The 21,535-nt window shown below is 39.6% G+C and overlaps 1 protein-coding gene across 1 annotated transcript in view; it reads right to left on the bottom strand.

Moving 5' to 3' along the window:
- The window catches only part of TNKS (tankyrase), a 136,409-nt gene that overhangs the window by 9,598 nt on the left and 105,276 nt on the right, over window positions 1-21,535 (bottom strand). The window contains exons 12-23 of the mRNA XM_034064612.1: window positions 19,517-19,688; window positions 15,850-15,929; window positions 14,712-14,857; window positions 13,528-13,693; window positions 10,654-10,873; window positions 10,277-10,386; window positions 7,544-7,732; window positions 6,009-6,246; window positions 5,212-5,294; window positions 2,617-2,737; window positions 1,888-1,985; window positions 475-549 (exon numbers count right to left, since the gene is read on the bottom strand). Of these exons, the coding sequence (XP_033920503.1) occupies window positions 475-549; window positions 1,888-1,985; window positions 2,617-2,737; window positions 5,212-5,294; window positions 6,009-6,246; window positions 7,544-7,732; window positions 10,277-10,386; window positions 10,654-10,873; window positions 13,528-13,693; window positions 14,712-14,857; window positions 15,850-15,929; window positions 19,517-19,688 (1,698 nt within the window). The remainder of the gene's footprint in view (window positions 1-474; window positions 550-1,887; window positions 1,986-2,616; window positions 2,738-5,211; window positions 5,295-6,008; window positions 6,247-7,543; window positions 7,733-10,276; window positions 10,387-10,653; window positions 10,874-13,527; window positions 13,694-14,711; window positions 14,858-15,849; window positions 15,930-19,516; window positions 19,689-21,535) is intronic.

The raw sequence follows: 21,535 nt of genomic DNA, 5'->3' as shown, positions 1-21,535 counted from the left end.
TAAAAGGTATTTTTCTAGTTGTGAGATGCAGAGGAGGTCGTGTCAACATCCAAAGTAGTACAGGGAGATAAAAACTTTTAATAAAAAGTCATGCTCATGCTTTCCCCCTTTGCCCAAAATCACCTTCAAAAAGGCAAAAAAAAGACTTACTGAGAAAAAAAAACCTGTGCTGCAAAATCAAATACAGAGGTTATAGTCCTCTCAAATTAAAATCAGGCTGTGAAACGTAAGGCAGACTCTTCAATATCAGTTCTTCAGACTGCTTTAAGAGCACAAGTGGACACTTCTCCCTAATCCCATGTGCAGAGCACACAGTCTAATTTTAGCATTTAGCACTTGCTGTAACTCTGCTCATGAATATTATCTCAACAAAGAATTTTAAATATAAAAGGGCTATCCATTTAACCAATCGTGCCTGCTTGCATAAATACCAACTGATTTTACCTCACAGAATTAAGAGGTTTTGAAACTCACCCTGATGACATTGTACCTGTTGAAGATCCCACCAGCATTTCCACCATCCCGATGCTCCCGGATTGTACTCTGCATCTGCATAAATGAACACATGTTGAGTACACAAAGCTTGCTAGCAAGGCAAAGTATTAATGCAATATCTCAGTATACCACTGGCAACAAGAGTCAATCTTCTTGACAATTAAAAGGTGTAAAAAACCCACCCCCAATTCTCATTTTTGAACTGTTGTAGACCTTTTTTCTCAGGCACCCAATGTGCTATGCTGTTTGGCAGTAGAGAAGTTGGATGATGCAATTACCCAACCTTGTAATGAAAATCTACACACAAAAAAGGAGAATAGTGGCACTTGTTATCAAAATTACACACAACTAGAACACCCACTTAGATAAGAAAAAAAAAGCAATCTTTGAAAATGAGTACACAAAAAGATAATTTTGATGTAATAACAGATGTGTTTCTAATGAGTTCAGTTTATATTTCCTAGTGATAGGAAAATGCTTGTACTGTAGATTTTCCTATGTCATTTGCAGCCCCTGAGAATTTCAACAGTTTTGTGGTTTCTTTTCCAGAAGTATTTATAGCTACAGCAACATTTAGTTACAGCTCAAATAATTACCCCAATTTACTTTGGCAGCCAAGTGACCCTTTCTGTCAGAAAAGTTTATAACAGAGATCGGCACAAACTCCAGTTTACACAGGCACTGAACAAAAATATTTCAGGTTAAGCTGGCAGCAATCCTGAATATTTAGACTTTTAAAAAGACTCCAAACGCTTCTGCACCACTGTGTAGGGACACTACACAAATAGAAAGTGCACAGTAAAATGGAGTTATCTTCCAAACACAACTCTTCGGAGCATCTCTTTTCTGTTATGATTTTTCTTTCAAAATGGTATCTTCTTTGAGTTTACTCAAATAAAAGAGCATGTGTGTGTGGGAGGCAAAATTACAGTCAATTTTCAATTATCCAAGAGCTGTTTATCTGGGTTACAGATTAACTACACCACTGAGACAAGAGAAAACAAGCTGGTTCACAGCCAGAAGAGTCTGAGCAGAGAGAATGCCTACAGACTTACAAGGCCTTAATCCCCTGTTCTTCATGGGTTCATCTATCTGTGGAAAGCTATGGAAGGAAACTCTTGCTAAAAACACAACAAAGCAAAACTGGGATAATGCTAAGTAACCAAACAGAGCACTTAAAAAAATAGGAGGGACACAGCAAAATAATGTCCATCATTGCTCTACAAAAAAGACAAATGAAGAGCCTTAAACTTCATGTCTGATCTATACAATTCATACACCAAAGCATATTTTATCACTTTCAACATGCAGTGCATGCTTTAGCTCTGACAGGCTCTAAATGAACAGAGAAATACACAGCCACTGGAGCATTAAGAAAGGTATTTGCAGTACCTCCTCTTCTACAGACTGATACTCCTTATCATCAGGAGCAAGGTCAAGGAGAATGGTCCCCTGACTCACACAGTGGAAAGTCAAATAAGGATTGGTGCCTGCAAAGAGAAAGAATTAAATGAGTAAAAAATCAACAGGAGAAAACAATAGCAGCTCTATTTGTATTCATCATCATTATTACCCCCCTTAAATAACCCCAGTACAGCAGGAAATGGAAAACAAACACAAGGCAGAAGCACAACATTAAAAAGATAAAGTGCTTCCGTTGGCAGCAGAGGCTTTAAAAGAGAGATGGCAAATGCATGTGGGACATAATTGCATTTTATTGTTTCCGCTGTCAAGAGAAGCATCCTAGAAGTGTAAAGTAGCAAAAAGCTCCATCAGGTCCATCCTTCAGGACCCAGCTGGCCTGTGGGTAAGTGTGTAGAGCAAATCAATCCAAAAGCTCCTGCCTGGGTCAAACAGAGCCCCTGGAAATGGGCACAGCCTCCGCAGCTGTCTCAGGAGTTTCCAGTAACCTGGAGAGGTGAATGACCACTCACACTCCTGCATGTCCTCAGTTATACCCTTTACTCGTCACAACCCACCCAGCCACCAGGTCTGCCAGCCAGTACATGTTCCTGACGTATGGATTATTTCAAGCCCCGGTGACAATGCCTGCATTTACAGAAGATGATTTCTCAGAGCCTCCTGTATGCTTAGGCTAACCAGTAAAAACATCATAGTTACCTTGCTGCCCTCCTAGAAGCCTCTCCACACCTTTTATTAATTTGTGGCGGTGGCCATACGCATTGATCCCAATTTCCTTAAGCTCCTCGTGCCCCATGTCTGCCAACACATCCAGGGTTATCTGGAAACGCAAAAGACCACAAAAATCAGTTGCCAAACCTGGCCTGATTCCCAAGATTGAAGACCCAGCAGTTCAGAAAATGGAATGCATTCATGGTGCAACCAAGAGAGTATGTATTTTATGTTTTAGTGCACTTCTAATTGCTGCCACCTCCTGGCAAGAAGCCTCTCCCTACTACAGGACCATACCCAGCTGCTGCAGCCTGGAGCTGTGTGAAACTTCGCTCTCTTCCAGCAATTAACAACAGCTGGTTCTCACAGGAAGTTCTCCAAAACATTCTTACTTATGTAGGCAGAGGATGCATAGAAATGCTGGGGCAAATCTGGGAATATTTTTGAAGCAAAGTTTCACATTGCTGCACAATTCATTACTTTCACTACACAAACAGAATTATTCTATAAGCTTAATAATAAATGTGAAGTGTGTTTCACATCAGCATTAGCATGGTGTGTGCTACTTTTGTGTATATATTGCACGTGTATCAAACTCATAGGTGACCTATGCCAAGTCATGCTCAACTATTCCACTATTTTTGGAACTAATTAACAGTAGGAGGACACAAAACTATTCATTTGGTCGCAATCTATAAATACATTTACAATCACCTAACATGGTTTTAAATTTCAAGGTCACTGGTCCAAGCAGAAAGGCAGTAAAACACGATGTCAAATCAACATTTTTTTAAAGAACAGGAGGTAAAAGCTAAATAAAGTACACATTTTTATTCCTACAAAGCAATTGTGCACTGAGGCAATTCTGTGAAAATCAAAGATTTCATCTGGACAAGACAGGTGTATAAAATCCACTTCCAAATTCACACATTAAGCTAGAATGGGAAGCTCAAAAAATAATGGGAAACAATACAAGTTGATTCAAAAGCATCTGTATTGTCTGCACAACTGAACTTGAAGGTCTGCACTGTCCACTACAAATTGAATATCTTTAATTCAAAAGAAAGCAACTCAAGCAGGGAATTAATAGCCACAGTGAACATCTAATTGAGCAGAAAACAACCTACTGGGACTGCTGTGGAAAAACTACTGAAGACATTCATCACGTGCAGCAGAACATTAAAAAAATACAGAAGAAACCCAGATATTAGAAAGCATCAGGAGGAGGCTAGAGCCAAGGTGAAAAAGTGCATACAGAGGTACTGCAGTGCTTGGGAAAAGCAGCTTAAAACAATAAACATAAGGAAGATGAGCTTGTTTTCACCTCCTCACAAGAGGAGCTAAACAGTTTCAAACTGATGAATGAATACAGTGAATCCTATTTGCATTATTAAATGTTATTAGTAGGGGAAGATCTTAAAAACAGGTTAGGAGTTGAAGAATCAAAACCAGAACAAAATCAGCATGGTAAGAGGAAGGTGTGAAAACAATAGGAAAAAAAGAAATGTGAGTAGAACACAGGTTGGTTTGAGGTTGGTTTGCTTCTTAATAGATGCAGTTCCAAATTAAAGAGCTTATGCTTCATATTTAAGAAAGGGAAAAAAGGCTATATGGCATTTTAACTTGGGGAAATACCTCATGTAATATTTCACGGAAACAGTTGGAACTTTTTCTGTTAGCAACACATCACATTTTGTATGTTTGCTTCCTGAACCCTCAATTAAAGATTAGCAGCAGAGGTCTGGGGAAAAATGACCATCAGATCCATTCTCTTACACTGGTACCTGGTACCTTTTACTTCCACCACTGTGTCCATCTCATTCATGTGAACAAATAATCTATTTAACCCTAACATGTTAAATTTAAGAAATGGCACATAAAAAAACCCAAAACAGTCTACTGTTACATTAGAGGTACTTCTACTTTAAAAAGTAACGTAAGCTTGAGAAACTGTTCCATTAGTTCTATTCTCATATATTGTGAGTTACTGATAAATCTTCAGTATTTTGCCCCCTCGAATTCCATTTGAGACTTGTTAGCCCTGCAAAACCCAATTAGTGCTATAGTCTTAACCTGTTGGGAAATACAGGTTCTGCATTCTCTAGTGTGACTACACCCTAGTAAACTAGCTGTTTTAATTCAGCTTACAGTCTAACTGGAAGGTTTCCTAGATCTAACCAAAGTATCACATGCAGCAGGTGGTGAAAGGCTTGTTTGGATATGAAGACTGCTGAAGGACAAGTGCAGGTGACATTCCAACCTACTGTTGTTACAGCTGTCATGTTCAAAGTTCACAAGGTGCAAAGTAACTCTCAGAATACAAGCCACATCGGCAGTCCATTATGTATGTATAAGAAAGTGAAAGACACTGGATATCTCAATCAAACAAAAGTGATTTTCACAGGTTTCTCCACTTCCCCATAAAGTACCTGGTAACTCATTTGTTGTTTTCTTGGACATGTTTTTTTCTGTAGATGTGAATCTGTGTTTATTTTGTTTCCCTTTTTCAATTACAGAATGAAAATATGACTGAAATTCATTAATCTGTCTTTTAAACACACAGAGATGAAGCTTGCCATTTACCTGTTCTGTCTCAAAGATGTCCCGGAGGTGTTCAAGACCCAGGCTTTTTAGGAACTGGGTAATGTTCATGTCAAGACCAGAAACTATAAGAGAAGAAACAAGACATTATATCCTATGTACCTGAATTTAAAACAAACAATTCACAAAATAAACTAAAAATCAAGCAATACTACTGATTCTCTCAAAATTCCAAACTCTGATTCCTTTTACAATCTATATGTCTGTGTCTATAATAAACAATCAAATTGCACATTGTGTGAAAGCTCAGTGCAAAGCTCAACACTGTTCCCTCCTCAGAATCAACCATTAAAAAGCCTAAATGATCTGTGGCAAATACAGGCTCATACTGCAAAGAAAAGGAAAGGAAGGGTGAGTGTATTTTTGCTATGTAATCACCCAGATGCTGACATAAAGCATGCATTCCAGATATTAATCAAAGGGTTTAAAAAGCCTTAGCAAAATCCCCCAGCCACCACAATCATAATTCCTTCATCAAAATAATTCTCATTTGATTTTTCTGTATAAAATCAACAACGAACATCTGGGTATCTAATCAGATCTGCCGCTGTAGTCAGACCTAATCGCTGATAGCAAACACAGATGAACAGCCAACAATGCTCCTAGAAGAGCACATGAAAACAAGAGCAAGCATCAGACACTTCAAAACACAGATGACATTTTAAGTTGCACAGTTATTTTCTGGCTAGTCAGAAATGCTTTTCAGATAAAGGAAGGCCTATTATGATACTAAGCTACTGTACTTCTGGCAATGTAAACTTGTCCAGCAGCAAATGCACCTTCTCCTTCCTTCCTTTCAGTTCCTGCTGCTCCATCACCAGCATTTGATGCGCCTCCAACGGCTAGTTCTGCCAGGGGCCCAGTGAGGTTATCTATACTGCTGGCAGCAGAGAGGCAGGATGGTGTAGATGCTGGTGAAATCACAGAGGCACTAACAACAGTAGCTTGAGGCTTAAAGCATGTAGGCAAAGCTTCAGGAGGCATCGCATCTATAAGCAAAGCTCGGATATCATCAGCCTGAAAAACAGAAAGAACATTCAACATGAGATTATGTTATCCTAAGTCATCAATCTCTGAAATGAATTCTTTGAATTTGTTTTTGTTGATTTCTCTGTTATCCCATTAAAAGGAAAACACCAACGCAGGAATTCATGGTTGCAAGAACATTCTGATTCATTGCAATAGCTGAATTGGGTTCTCCCCACTTCTAAAGGTAGGTAAAAAGGTACATCTAATTTTCTTTCTGGCAGAATGACCTCATAGGTTTTAAAGCCCAGAAGAGCAATGCAGCAACTTTATCTGAAATCCTTCAAAACCTAGGCCAGACAATGGCACCTCATCATTTCTCTGTCAGGCTGAACTTCTAGTGAGTATTCTGATCTGGATCAAGGTTTCCATGAAAAGACTACAACTGCCTTTGCTATAATCACATCTTACACTGTTACCACAAAAAAAAAAAAGAGAGGATCTACAGGAGAAGTATGAACGTAGCTAACAATTGCATTTAGCCTTTGTTGACTAAATTAAGCGGGACCCTCATCTTCAAGAATTTCCTCCTTGCATGTTCTTGTACAACATGATTAAGACATCTTTATATTCCTCCAGAAAAATCATATCCCTCATCAGAAAACAAGTGCTCTAGAGCTCAGGTTATTCCTGAGGATAGTTCTGGAACTCTCCATAAATCCTTAAAAGGTACACTATAACCAGAGAGTATCCAAGTTGGTTGCATTATCTATTCCATCAAGCCTGGTTAACCTGGGACATACAAGCTCATGTAAGCTTATTAGGCTTTTAACCAGCCACCACTAACAAGAAAGTTTCTGGATGCCAGTTTTAGAAGAGGTTTGATGGCAGATCTTAGAATGATGTTTTGGAGCTAGACAGAAAGAAGACTGAGGTAATATGTAGGCACTGAACACAATTATCTTCTGAATGATCCCATTCCTCTAAGGACCCATCTGATTTTCCTCCCAGGTTCAAAGAAATCATCACCAACAGGACACAGATTGATCATCATCGGACACATTTCAGAGGTTTATTTCTGACAATGAGGATACTGATCCCAGGAGTGAATCAGATTGATCCCAGGAGTGGAACAAACATTAAATCACAAGTCACATTAAGATCACAGTCAAAGAAAAAACCTGGACCTATGGGTGAAAAGTCAGACAGGCACCCTGGAGATGCTCATCTCCTATATCAGCACAGTGAAAGCTGAGGACTGCAGATGCCATTGAGCCATAGAAAGCCATTTAATATGCTGAGCAAATCCTCCAGGGCAGCTGTGGCTGGCATGCTAACATGAACTTACTGTTGCCAGGTCCAATGGTGTCTGACCCTCTTGATTCTTCATGGTTGGGTCTGCTCCATGAGCTAACAGCAGAGCACAGAGCTGTGTCCTTCCTTTTTGTGCAGCTTCATGCAACGGTGTGAACGCCCATTTATCTGTTGCATTTACGCATGTATTGTATTTGATCAACAGTGCTGCTATATCCACATGCTAGAACACACAAGAACATCTTAATCAACATGACACTGGTAAAACATGTATTTCCTTTTTCCTGGTGGAGGTAATGGTGCTTAGGCATCCCTGTAATTTTTCTTCCATTTAACTCACTTCTCTGCCTCCTGTGTCTATGTAGCAGCACACCTCTTCAGGTACCACTTTATACTGTAGCCCCAAGGCCATCTGTATCTGTGCACTACGAGAGCATCCACAAGCACATGTAAAATTAGTATGAGGCACAGAATTATATTTCTGCCAAATCGCCCCAAATACATAGCACGAAGTTCATGTCATGTGCAGGAGAAGACATGCTACCTGATCCAGCATAAAACAAGTAAGAGTTAACTGTCAAGTATTTGTAGACAAATTTACAGGGCTGCAACACTTGTGATACTGGAAGCTCTAAAGATCTATGTGTGGTACTGCTGAGCCACCACTTAACCGTCTGCACACAGAAGTCTTCATTATACTTTATGTCTGTCTTGCAATTTCTTGCAAGACTTTGCACTCATCTGTGGAAGACTGCTCTTTCTCCAACCATATTAATAAGAGGACTGATAAAACACATTACATGTGTCATAAGGAACAACTGTCTTAAATAAGCTATAAAAGTAATGGACTTATAACAGCACAGTTCCATCAATACCCCGTCCTTTACGTTTCTCAAGTTCAAATCAGGGAACAGAAAATTGGCAAATAAAAATTTTGGCTGCCTCTGACCAGTGAAATTACTTGTGCAATACAGCTAAGAAACAGAAAAGCAGGCAGTCAAAATGAGTTACTAGGAGCATGAAACACTGCAATTGTAAGCAGAAGCACAAAGACTTGCCAATAGATTTCATTTATCCTTTCAATGGCAATTAAGTGACTCTCAGCAGCTCTCATAAAAGGGCTTGCTCTCTGAATAAGCATGGTTTGAAAAGACAGGCAATTTTATTCTTCCTCTCTGCCAAACTTTTAAATCAATTGCTGTTCCTGTGACTTTTCTGCCACAAGAAACTACTGAGGGACACACAGCATGAAGTGCTGGGTGGGAGAACTGAAGATACGTTGTGAGAAAACAGTGGTGAAACCTTGCCAGCTATGAACTCGTGAAACCAGTACTCATCTCCTTTCTACCTCCCATCACAGAGAGCTGAACGAGCTGATGACAGCTCAGACAGAAGTGTGGGCTGCCATGGAAAAGGTATAGAGCAGCTCTTAACTAGATAAGCTGAATGGAAGAGCACCAAACACTGCCTCATTAACTTTTCTGAGAGACAGCAAGGCAACCACATTAGACTGGTATTATGATTTTTAGAAGTGATAATCAGCTTGAACCAATTTCTAACATTTCCTATGTCAGTAAAGAATGTTTTTCCTTCATGTAAAATATGTGCTTTTGGTTTCTTGCGCTTGAAAATAAAGAACACAATCGTTACAACAGAATTTATCTTTAGATCTAGGCAACATCCTGAGAATTTAATGCTTATAGCAGATGCTGATGAACAATATTGCTTGGTATTAGGATCCAGTATCAGAAAGAATTGTGTTGCATTTCTAAACCTTCAGCAGGATTTGGAGCTTTTTGCTCTTTATGATACTGGTATCCCAGACTAACAGAGAACCAATGCAAATGATGCAAGCTGAGTTTCCTTGATATGCTCTCCTTAAAACAAGATGAATACTGTACTTTTTATTTCATTTGGCTCTCAAATGAAAGCAATCCTGGTTCTACTACAATCATTTTTTTCCCAGATTTTGCTCTTCTTGTGCCAGGTAATAACAGACAAAGCATGACAGGAGACCATCAAAAACCCTACCTCTTGAGCTTCACAACCTCTGCCTAATTGTAACCACACTGTTAGGAGTTTCTTATGATTATCTGTAAGAGAATTTTTTCTCACCTCATCCACAATTAACAGCTCCTTATAAGCAATCTATCAGGCATCTGTGCAACTGGTATGCACACAGATGCTTCCTCCTACACAGAGGAGGGCCTACCTCATCCAAAATGGTTTGAATCAGCTACTGTACCCCCACTGGAGTAGACAGCTTGCCCAGGAGGACATTCATACTACAAACTCAGTAGCCCTTCAAGACTTCAGCTTTAGCAATAGTTCTCCACCAGATATCAGCTGTAATAGACCTCTGCTTTGCTGTCATCACCTAGACACGATCCCCTGACATTTGTTTTCTTCCTTCTATCCAAGTCTTTCAGCAACAATTTGAGGTCTTTTCTGTTTCAACAGCAACCCCAAATTTAACACTGTTCAATGCTATGCATCTGCTTGCCTGCATAAAAGCTATGTTCTAGTAGTCTTTCCAAACCACAGCTTTTAACTGCTACAACACCTGAGTCTGTGTCTCATTTAGATCTGTAGGGCTGCAAAAAGGACTCACAATAGCAACTTAGCCCAAGAAGTATTTCATGCCATCAAAACCTATGAAGAAATAAAAACTATATTCACAGCAAGACAGCTGCAAAATAACTGGCCTTAGATGTGACTTTAAGGAGTTCCTTGTTGGTCTACTCATGGCAAGAATGCCTGCACTTACCCCATAGGATGCTGCATTGTGCAGGGGGATTAATCCTCCTTTGTCCTGGGCATTAACATCAGCACCATGCTCAAGCAGGTATTCAGCTACTTCCAAATTGTTGTAACCAGCTGTAGAAAAGGAACAGGAAAGAAATCAGGTATTAGGAGAGCTAAACTAAAGAAAAATTGTTAGAAAAGCTAAAACAATTTTTTGACTGCTAAAGCTTCTCTTTCCTAGTAACTGTATAACCACCTGAAATACAGCTGCCATAGTTAACAACTGCCTGTGCAGAACAATCCTCTGACATTCTTACTATACCAATTCTGGTTTTGGTGATTAACTTCTGTAGCCCTATCATAAACATACAAGCCTTCAAACCCTGGTGAGTCACCCACCTGCAAGATGTAGCGGTGTTGAATTTCTTCCCTGGGTGTCTCTGCAATTGATATTTTCTTGAGTACACAGCTTCTGCACTCGTGCCAGGCACCCCTTCTTGGCAGCATCTAGCAATGCAGCATCTCCTCGTAGCAAGTCCTGGATATCTGTGTCTCCTTCTTTCACCAAATCTAGAGGAGTGTTCCCATCTCGGTTCTTTTTTGTTGGATCAGCTCCATGCTGGAAAGAGCAAAGTGGAATGCTATTGTCACAACTGTGAGCAGAGCGCTGCACATCAGTGTGTCACTATTCTGCCCTATCCACAAGATAGGAGGTGGAGGATTTTGCCCATCTGCTATCAAGAGGTAACCACTGTATAGATTAGTAGGCACATGAGAATAAATTCAGAAGGCTGAGGCTTAAAGCACTAGTCTGCAACACAGCTTTGCAAACCTCAACTCCACAGGCAAGAGTGTTGCCTACCTGCAACAGAAGCAGGTTCAGGAGCATATCCTGCATATAGCTATACCCTACTGTCACAGCAGGTGCTAAAGAAAATCCAACTGCTACTACCTTGTTGGCCAACCCTTCCTTTCTCCTGCAAACTGGCTGGCAGAGGCGCCTTCTCAGCACATCTTTCCGATCTAGTGAAGCCAGGCCCTGAGTTGCACTAAACGCCACTCTGCTATTGAAAAGCACTTATTTCAGAAAACAATTAGAAAACTACCGATTTATACACTTTCCAATAGGTGACAGCACCATCTCCAGTGGTTTACAGGTCCTGGAAAGCAGTGAAGAAAACATTTTGGTGGGCAAGTGGATTTGGTTGACTGCCGGAGTGTATCTGTGCTGATAAAACACACAGATCAGCCAGTGATAGGAACACGGTACTGGAGTGCATGATGAGGAGGGGAACATACGTATACATACAGCATATGGTGTGAGTCATTTCCACACACAACTTTGTGGGAGGACAGCTCCTTCTCTGTTCACGCTCAGCAACAGTAGGGATAAAAACAAAGACAGATAAGGCAGAGGCAGCTGCTGGCATAATAGCTCTTTGGCTGACCCCTTCAGAATAATCAAACACAGTGGTCCAACCCTTGCCAGCAAGATTACCCCGCTATTTCTCACTGGGTATGCTGGCAAAGCTGCGTTAGTGTGAACCACAGGGAATGAGCTGGAGGTGGGGAGAACAGAAGGAATTAACTGCCCTGTTTTTTGAAGCAGTAGAGCAATCAATGCTCAGGGTGTGAAAGGTAAACAGCAAGGGACAGCATATTGATGACACAGAACCAGTTCCATATATACAGTGCTTTTGGGAAGAGAGGGTTCTTTGTACAAAGCCTTCTCAACTGCAATGACTTCTCCAAGATAAAACCTTAGATCCCTTAACTTAAAACTCATCAAAATCAGAGCTATTCAAATACTCTCCAGAATAAATACCTAAAATGAAGAGGCAGTGCCTCTCAAGACCTTTTCAAAGACATAGAAACAAATGAAGGAAGTAATTTTAAATAAAGGTGATGAAAAAAGAAAGTCTATCCAAAATGCCTGTACATTTTTGTTTCTTTCTTCGAGCAAACCAGGACAGATAGAGTGCATGTCAGGAGGAGTCACGCTGAACATCCACAGCTCAGCAGAACTGACAGCGCTGCCAGCTGGTGTAAGAGATGCAGCAGGAGAAGCCCTGAGCAAACTGCAGTGTGAGCACATATCTATGGACACCCAGAGCCTTTACAAAACTGTGTCACCTTAAGGCTGTATTTAGCTCTAGTGCAAGAGAAATTTCAAAAAGAAGGATTTCAGCACTTCTCTGTTTCCTGTCATACATCCATTCTGGATCCTCTGAACTCAAAAAATGGCTACATCCACAGTGGAATTACCAGAAGACCCCAGATACCTCCAGTGTCTATAAAGCAATGCTGCGCTTGAGATATTATGAGCACTCCCAGCTTGAGCTAACATCTGTATCACCTTGTGTTACTACCACAGCCATCATCATGCTTGTTTCACAGATATCTCTGAATATCTTCTAGCTTCTACTGCAGATGCATTTCAAACTGATGTGTTACTCTCTCTGAATGTTTTCTCTTGGTAAGCAAGTGAAAGAATTCATGAGATAAGAGGGAAATAGTGGGGCTTTACAGCATCAAATGAAGTGGATGGGGAAGAGCCTCACCATTTTAAGACTATCCATATCCATACTTCTCTTTTATATGCTGTGTTCAGAGGGACATGAAGCAAGCAAGACTAAAAGAAAAACTAGGATATGCAAAGATTCTGCTCTAGCACTCTCTTAACCCTCCAATGGCAGGATATGACCTTATATTAAGAAGTCTCTCAATCTCCTGTTTCTCACTGGAAACATGCAGGCATTACCTCACGCCTTTTATGGGTTCTTACATTAATTATAAAGCATATTTATGCATTTCCTCCAGGAGCTTGATAAATTAGACATTAACATTGCAGTTTTAAATTTCTTGCATGCCAGACACCATCTAGGACCCACCTGCAGTGACTCCTCTGTAACACACTCTTGTATTTACAAAGCTTTACTTAGCTGCAGTAACTACTCCAGAAAGGGATGAATAGGATAATGTGGTGACTTTTTTTTTTGTTTGCTATTTTTACACAAATTCAGCTTCTTTTTCCAGTTTGAGAGTCTTGTCCTACTTAGCTAAGAGCATTAATACATGAACTGGAAAAAGTAACTGTACTGATGCTCCTTTGTAAGTGAACTGTCATCACACAAGAAACCAGCTGACAATTGAAAATAGATTCAAAGACACCATAAAGAACTCATGGAATGCAATTAAGTTTGCATTAATTAATCTTCGTCAATAATAAACACATACACATTTAAAGATACATCTAAGAACACCAGCACATACTTTTAAAAGCAGCTTGCAGATTTCGTATTTTCCTTTTGCTGCTGCTTCATGTAGAGGAGTGAATTTCCACAGGTCTGCCACATTGACAGAAGCACCGTGCCTCACTAAGAGCTCAGCCACTTCGTAGTGTCCGTAAGAGCAGGCATTATGCAGAGGTACTAAGCCACTAATCAAAGAGAAAGTATTAATAGCTACAGAAAACAAAATCCAATATGCAATCACACAAAGTTCCAGTCGATAAAACTCCCATTTCCACAAGACATTATTGGTATCTTTCAGTCGTTCCCATTTTCATGGCTTTATTTCCCTGCCATTAAAACTTTAATTAAAACTTCATTATCCTCCTTCAGTTCTCACCCATGAGACCTTTAAATACGTAGCAAGCATCAATATTACTTCTTCCACAAGCAAGTAAAACCAATGCTACTAACAACAGCCAAAACCTAAATTGCAAGAATCTCTATGTTCGGACTTTGGATATTTGAGTGTAAATTTCAGAAAAGGTATATGACACTATAAAAAAGGGGTTTGAAGCAGCTGCTAGTAAGCACTGCACACCTGATAGATACCCAAAGATACCCAAACATTTCTTTCAGGGAGAGCCTGAAAATTCAGTACTGGAAATGTTTTAGCACTGGAAATTAATTATCCCCCCCAAGAACCAGTACACTGCAATGAAAGATCAAACATAATGGTGCTATTCTACAGGATTACTTTGCAACTAATGCAAAAATTCTGCAAGTGGTTCATATAATTTATCTGAATATTAACTGAATAACTATATAATAAAAGCTATCTAACAGAACTAGAAAAATTAGGAGAGATAATCCAGGAATTTTACCCATGCAACTCAAACCTCATTTTAGAACACTTGAAATGACTTAAAGATCTCTTTTAAGCAGATTAAAGTCTCCAAATGGGCAAAAGGGGGAAGAGAAGGATCATGTATTATAGTGACAGAGATGTACTTGACAACAGCTTTGCCAGAAAGCTAAGTATGCCTTAACAGGCCATAAATCTCCCTACAGTGATTTCAGGAACAATGCAGAACAACAAGAAAGAAAAGAGAAAAAAATTCAAGAGAAAAATATGATGGTTACTGAATCCAAAGCAAAATGAACATAGGGGAGTAGAAGTCTCACACTAATAGGAAGCAGCAGAGCATATCATGGAATGAAATGTACCCTTTATCTTTGGCATGCACGTCTGCCCCATGGTGCAACAGATACTCCACCACCGATACGCGGTTATATCCTGCAGCAAAGTGCAGTGGTGTTGAATGACGGCCTTCCAAATCTCTACAGTTCACATTCTGAGGGCTGCAAAGTTGCTGTGAAGACAAAAGAAACCAAAATCTAGTACAGAACTAAAACAAATCAATAAAAATCCAAAAAAGAACAGTCAAACAAACAAACCTGTAAACCAAAAGAAAACCCTAAACTACCACCCTACACAAAATCTGATCCATTTATTGTTATACACCAATTTTTAGAAGTTAGGTTTCAGGAAATTTCTTTCCACTTAGGCAAAGTTAAAAAAAACAATGGCTGTTTTAAATTTATGACTGAACATACTTCTGTAACAAACAAAACTTAGGTGATGGAAGCTGCATGAAGATGCTCATAATGTATTAAAAAGGGTGAGCCTCTAAATCACCAAGTGCCAGAAGGTCCAAGGCCATGTAACTTTCTTCAGATATTACCATTTCCAGCTTATGCTGTCTTCATAAATCTGTAAATCCTGAGCTTGGCAGTCACAGTTGTTGCTGGTGCACAAAAGTGCTGCTGCTAGAACTTTAATGTGTATCACACTGAAGTTCAAGGTGAGAATGCATGCAGAATGGACTATCTGCAGGCTCTTTTGCTCATGAACAAGATCAAACCTTTCTGTGATGCTGAGATTCTATGGCCTGACCCCTCACCCTCAGATTAAGGATGGGTTAAAATGTGAAGTCTGCTACTCATTAACAGTTCTGTTTGCTTGCCTTCTGATGGAATCATGCACCTGAGGCCTGCTTCTACTAAACTGTGATTCTGAGGATCACAGGATCCACTTCAAAGAATTACAGCTGCATCTGCAATACTGCATCTGAGACCATCAAAGACATGACGAAGGACTGGGAGAATGAACAACCCAAAGCTTTACACCTTAGCACATCTTAAAGCACTGCTTTCTAGAAAAAACAAATACAAGATCTGCCTTCCAATTTTTTACGATTTACTATCCACTGTGCACTACTTCCATAACTCTCATAGCAGAGGCTTCCACAAGCTTTGCACAGGAATACAAAGCAGAAGATTAACATGAATTGCTGAAACCTACCTTCACAGTTTCCAAGTCTCCAGCTTTGGATGCTTCTAATAACCGATAATCCACATCAGATGTGCGCACAGGTGTACTTTCTACATAGGGAAAAAGAAGTTTTAGGATTACTTAGGATCATTAAGTTGTACTCAACGTTTTCAAAACTGGTGGGGAGAAGTCTCTTGCCATTTGTAAAAACAAAGCTGGAGTTGTGATGCTCAAGCTTGTATTACCTAAACAGCTGTACAAGGAGCCTTAGTTTCAGTGTAAACCAGACAGATTTAGACTCTTAATATTTAGATTAAACTCTTGTCAGATTGAGAGTTGACATTATTCTGCCAAATGGAATTTCAGTGCTTTGCTAATCCTATGTATGGTAAAAATGACTGCTTCTGCATGTAAGAAACCTACATGCTCACTGGGACACATTCAAAGTTTTGCTAATGATCAGAAGCACCTTTCAGCAAACTGAATCAGGGCCAGTGAGCAGCCAGGGCTAAACATGCTCAATCCAGCATCTGAATTACAGCTTTTGCACTCTGCACTTGTGATTAGATCTCATACTGTGAAGCAGTGAAAAGGGAATGGGATTTCTAAAATGAGTCTGCCCACATGGTAAGTGCCTGCAGTTGTGTACTGCACTTCAGAGTAAGAATGAGATCAGTCCCTTGTTATAAACATGGAGTGGTTAAAAACAGAATCAGAAGAACAATATGTGATCCTTAAGAGGAAAAAATGTATCTCTATAAATTACTGTAAAATAATCACAGGTTGTGGCATCAAAACTCTTTTTCACCCCACTTCTCATTAGAAATAGGGCTGTGAGAAAGGAAGCATGCACTGAGGAAAGAGGAAGAAGTGGCTGGAAAGGACCAGTGGATTAGCTGTCCCTAGAGCTCTTCAATGTGGCTCAAAAAGGAGCTGAAAAGGCAATCTTGATTACTTATAGAAACTGCTTTCTATTGTAGAAGCCACTCCTCTAAAGCTCAAGGATTTATGGAATAGATATTTTAGCCTGATCAGCAACAGAAATGACTTCCTAGTGCAAAACAAATTGGGCAAGGTGAATTTGGGCTTGTAATCCTCTGTAAGAACACTGTAAGGAAGTCACCATGTTGTAATAGGCTAAAAGTGTTCTAGATGGACATGCAACTCCACCAAAAATACTTAGAAGGCTTCTTTAAATGCAGAGAGAACTGATATTATGTCCCAGTAGGAAAATGCAGGGATGTGAGGAAGTATTTCTTACAGACTAACAGTCCCCACAGAATCCAGTCAATTCCTGATGTTGCAATGTAATCTGTAACTGTAGTTTCCACAGGAGTGGAAAATTAGGCATCATTACAGAAGGACATTAACCTCTCTATCACTTCAATGTAACAGATGATCTTAAGGTCCTTTCCACTCTAACCATTCTATGATTCCATGATTTCCTACTGCAGTCCTATTTCCTCTTCCTAATCTGTATTTTGTAGCCTTTTGTCACCTCCTTGCCTCCATACTCACTACAGGAAGAGAGAGAGGAAGAGGAAGTGAGAAGCAACTCCTACAAGCTCAACTGTTAGGTGAAGAAATGCTCTCAGCTGAAGAAAAGGCTAAGAAAGCCCAGGGAAGAGGGACAGTGGCACCTTTAATACAGCCAAAGCTGATAGAAACTTTCCTTGAGTCTACCTCAGTCCTCAGGAGCAGTTCCACTAGCAAACAGAATCTATGATCTTAAAGGTCCTTTCCAACCCAAATGATTCTATGATTCTAAGTGATTCAAACAGATGCTGCAAGAGAAGGATGGCAACAGGAGTTTGACACAAATGTTAGTGACTGTGGCAGAGAACAGCATGCATCAAACTCCTGTTGTTGGCGCAGGTTAAGATTTCAGTTCACACTTTCTTCACCTTAAGTTAAGCCTTCTCTTACTCTTTCCAACAGCATCACCACCTCAGTGTCCTGAGGTAGGGATAGGTGAGGCTAAATCCTACACTGGATCCAAAGCTCTGCTCCTTCGTAATTCTTTATTTCTTCTCTCTGGTTCTTGTCTTCATAAGATAGCAAAGACCCTAACTTCAGTGAGGGTGAAAAAGGAAATCATTCAGAAACACAACCTAATTACTACAGCAAAGAGAAATTTCAGTTCCACTAGATTACAACTTCGAGTACCAAAAAGCTGCACTGAGCAATGAAATAAAACCGATCTTACTCATCAAGAAAAGCAAAAGTGGCACCATTTTCTAATAAGCATTTGAAAAAATAAACAAGCTCAGTTTACAAGCTTTCTTATATTACATGGCCATACTCCTACCAGTTGCAACCAAAATCACAAGCAGCTAGACTAAAGTAGTATCCACTGGCCATTATGACATCAGAAAGGTGTTGCCATGACTCTTCTCACAGTTGGGAAGTAGTTCAGCAACCACGAGTGAGAAAAAAAGCCATCTAATACTATATGCAAAGTATTTTAAGCTGCGAACTCAAGACTCAGGTAGCAACCTCTATCAAGACAACTACAACAGTTTAAAAAAGCATTTCTTTAACTCAGTCTTACAAAAATGTTCAGTAATATTTGGTAAATAAGTTCAGCATTCATTTACTAGCTCTGAAATACAGAAATGAAGCATCAACAACTCTACACTAAATGCGTTTTTCCAGCTTTTGAATCTTTCAGCCTTGAGCAGTATGACATCTGCAATTAGTCTTCTTAGAAAAGGTAAACAAGTGAAAATGAGTTTTTAATTCAGAATCAAATGAGTGTTTTCAGAATCCTTGTAAGTTTACTAGGTTTTTAAATCAAACTTCTATTCCTTTTAACAGCAGGGGATATGTTTACTTTCTTCTGATTAATGGCTAACCTCTCTCAATACATACACATACAGTCGTATGCATGTTTTAAACAGGTAATGCTATCCATGTAACCAGCTACATCTCAGAAGTGGGTATACTTCAAAACAGTCCTTCCTTGCACTGCTGTAAAATGCCACTTACCCCACTCCCCATCCCCTATTTTAAGGCAACATTCTTGAAAACACTGAAGGAAATGTGACATGGATATGAGGATGCCAACACTCAAACACTTAGATGAAAAATAGTGGCACCTTCTCCAAACATCTCTTCACCTTTTCTAATGTAGGATATAAACAAATTGTTATCTAAACAGTATCTTTGCAATAAAATCTTTCTCTGCGGTACAAGCAAGAGATTTTAAGTAAAAGTTCAAACGGTTTAGGAACTATCTGTGTGTTTTTGCCAGTAACACTCTGCCTGTGACTGCTAACATATGGAGTACTTAACAGGGTGGCTCATGAGAGGAAAAAGGTTTCTCACATGTTCGGCAATATTCCAGTTGCCATGGAACTTGTTATCAAAACCACCCAAAGCTACCCACATCTGCCTTCCTACAAGCTCCCTGTACAGCTCTAAATCCACAAGATGTATATTTTCTTCCCAACTGGCACAAAATCACTGAATTGAGCAGGGTCCTTTTCGTTTTGTTCCGTGTGGGGTTTTGTTGTTTCTTTTTTAGTTCCTCTTCTGAAAAGTATCATGCAGTACACACTGTAGATTTGTGCACACAATCGCAGAAGGGAGGGATAACAAAACTACTGCATGTCTCCTGTATTGAAAAAGAAGTAAGATCCACAGCTGCAAAAGGAAAAGCTGAAATTCAAATGCATGAGCCTTTATTTTTACCCACCACTGAGAATCTGTTGCACTGCTTCGTTTCCCATCTGCGCCGCTGTGAAGCCTTGTAAAGAGATGATGGAAGGATCAGAGCCGTAATTCAGCAAGAGCCGGCAGGTTTGCAAGTGACCTGCTAGCGCAGCCCTGTGCAAGGCTGTTTGACCAAGTGTGTCCAGTGCGTTCATCTGAAAAATCAGCAGCAATATAAAATATAGTTATAATTAAAAGCCTGCATCTGTCCCTGTCTCTAAGAGCAGCAGTAACATGAATTTTCCGTCATACAAATTCATCTATCAATTCCTCCTCGCTGCAACTAAAAAAACCCCAATGACAAATAGATAAACACTCCAATGTAAAGACAATTTACGGCAGATGCTTTCCCATCTTTTAACCATGCACAGCTAACACGCTGAAATAGCTAAGAGACAACGCAGGGTCCCCAAAACAACACTTAAAATAGTGCTCAAGCTTTTGACAAATTCAATTAAGATCAATGTTTGTGCAAGTAAAGCAGAACTCTCAGAGAAGAGGAGAAAGAGGTAAATAATTAACCAAAGAATATATAAGCCTTCCAGCTTTAAGGAAATTACCATCTGTCATCCTCAGAAGTGGAATTAACAATACCCACTACCAAAATTAAAGCAAAACAATGTTGTCAGATTAGGAATTCTTTGAAGGGGGGTAGAGGGGGAGGGAAGAAGTTGGATATAAACAGTCTATTTCCTCCTCACTTTTGTACTTTTACAGAAATGTTAAGTATAACTGGATATAATTCTACTCACTACAAGACTGTATGAACAGGCAAAATGGAGTATCACTTTCAAAGAGTATGATATAATGGAAACCTATTTGTCTGTCAAGATCTAACAGAGTATCTAAATAACTGAAAGTATCTCCACGGGTTCACTATCACAGAAACAAAGAGAATAAGACACAGCTTTAAAAAGTGGAAAAAAACCTTGATGAAAATAACCTTTCAAGAAGGCGCTTTGTACCTAGCAGTGATTCATGACAAATTTAAATGCAAATGTCCAAAAGCTTTTTTACCACATTATGAAATACAGAACTACTCCCTGTTCTCTGCAAATAGCTCAGAACCTGTTATCTGTTTCCAAGCCTACGGACTGCAGGCTGTGAACCGCATGCATAATCGACTGTTACAGTAAAAACCCACCTTTTTAGCTTGTCAAAATCTTTGTGGTGGAAAAGAACAATGGTTTCGCTTGCTATTTCTCACCTAAAGTGCAGTCTGCAAATCCTATTACCTTTCCACAAAAAACAGTGAAAGAACATTTTGGGCAAGACACACATTCTGTAATTTTATTTAATGAGGGGGGTAACTGTAGAAAATACCTACTACCAGAAAGGGAAGGAAAAAAAATAAAGAGTAAAATGCTTGCAAGAAAACAGTATCAAGCCAGAGGAAAGAAGAAAGAACTATCCCATAAATAAAGTGAGGTGTGATTCGATATTGTCTGAAATTCTTCTATATCTCTAAACAATTCTACAGACTGGTAAAGCAAGAATTTCTCAGATCACAAACCTCTCTTGCAGAAAGATGGACAGGAGAACAGTTCTGCTTTCTTCTAACCGTGCTCAGCTCATGCCACTCTAATGGGATTTCCCTAAAAGTTTTGTTTTAAATAAAAACTTACTGCAATCATAAATATTAATTAGATGCTGAATGTCCCAAATCCATCATTTTGTTCAGATGATGATCCTCATCTCTTTCAAGACACCGGATACCTTCAACCACTGATAAGGGCATAGAGAAAAGCAGACGTCTGGGGCTATACAGGTTTAGTGATAGTAAAGGCAGAATGAAATGAGACTTGTGGATTCTGGAAGAAGGTGGTAACACTCTTTCCCCAAGAAAGGGAACCATAACTAACATGTTCTGTAACTCTGAATTCCTGTGTTAAACATGCCTGTGCTGAACAAATTGTGGAAGAACAGCAGCAAGGTATTCATGCTGCACAATTTGATACCGTGCTCCTGGAAAAAATATTAATATTCATTTGAAAAGAACACT

Source organism: Melopsittacus undulatus, chromosome 7, assembly GCF_012275295.1.
Source record: "Melopsittacus undulatus isolate bMelUnd1 chromosome 7, bMelUnd1.mat.Z, whole genome shotgun sequence".
NCBI classification, from domain to species: domain Eukaryota; kingdom Metazoa; phylum Chordata; class Aves; order Psittaciformes; family Psittaculidae; genus Melopsittacus; species Melopsittacus undulatus.
This window is presented reverse-complemented; position numbering and strand designations above follow the sequence as displayed.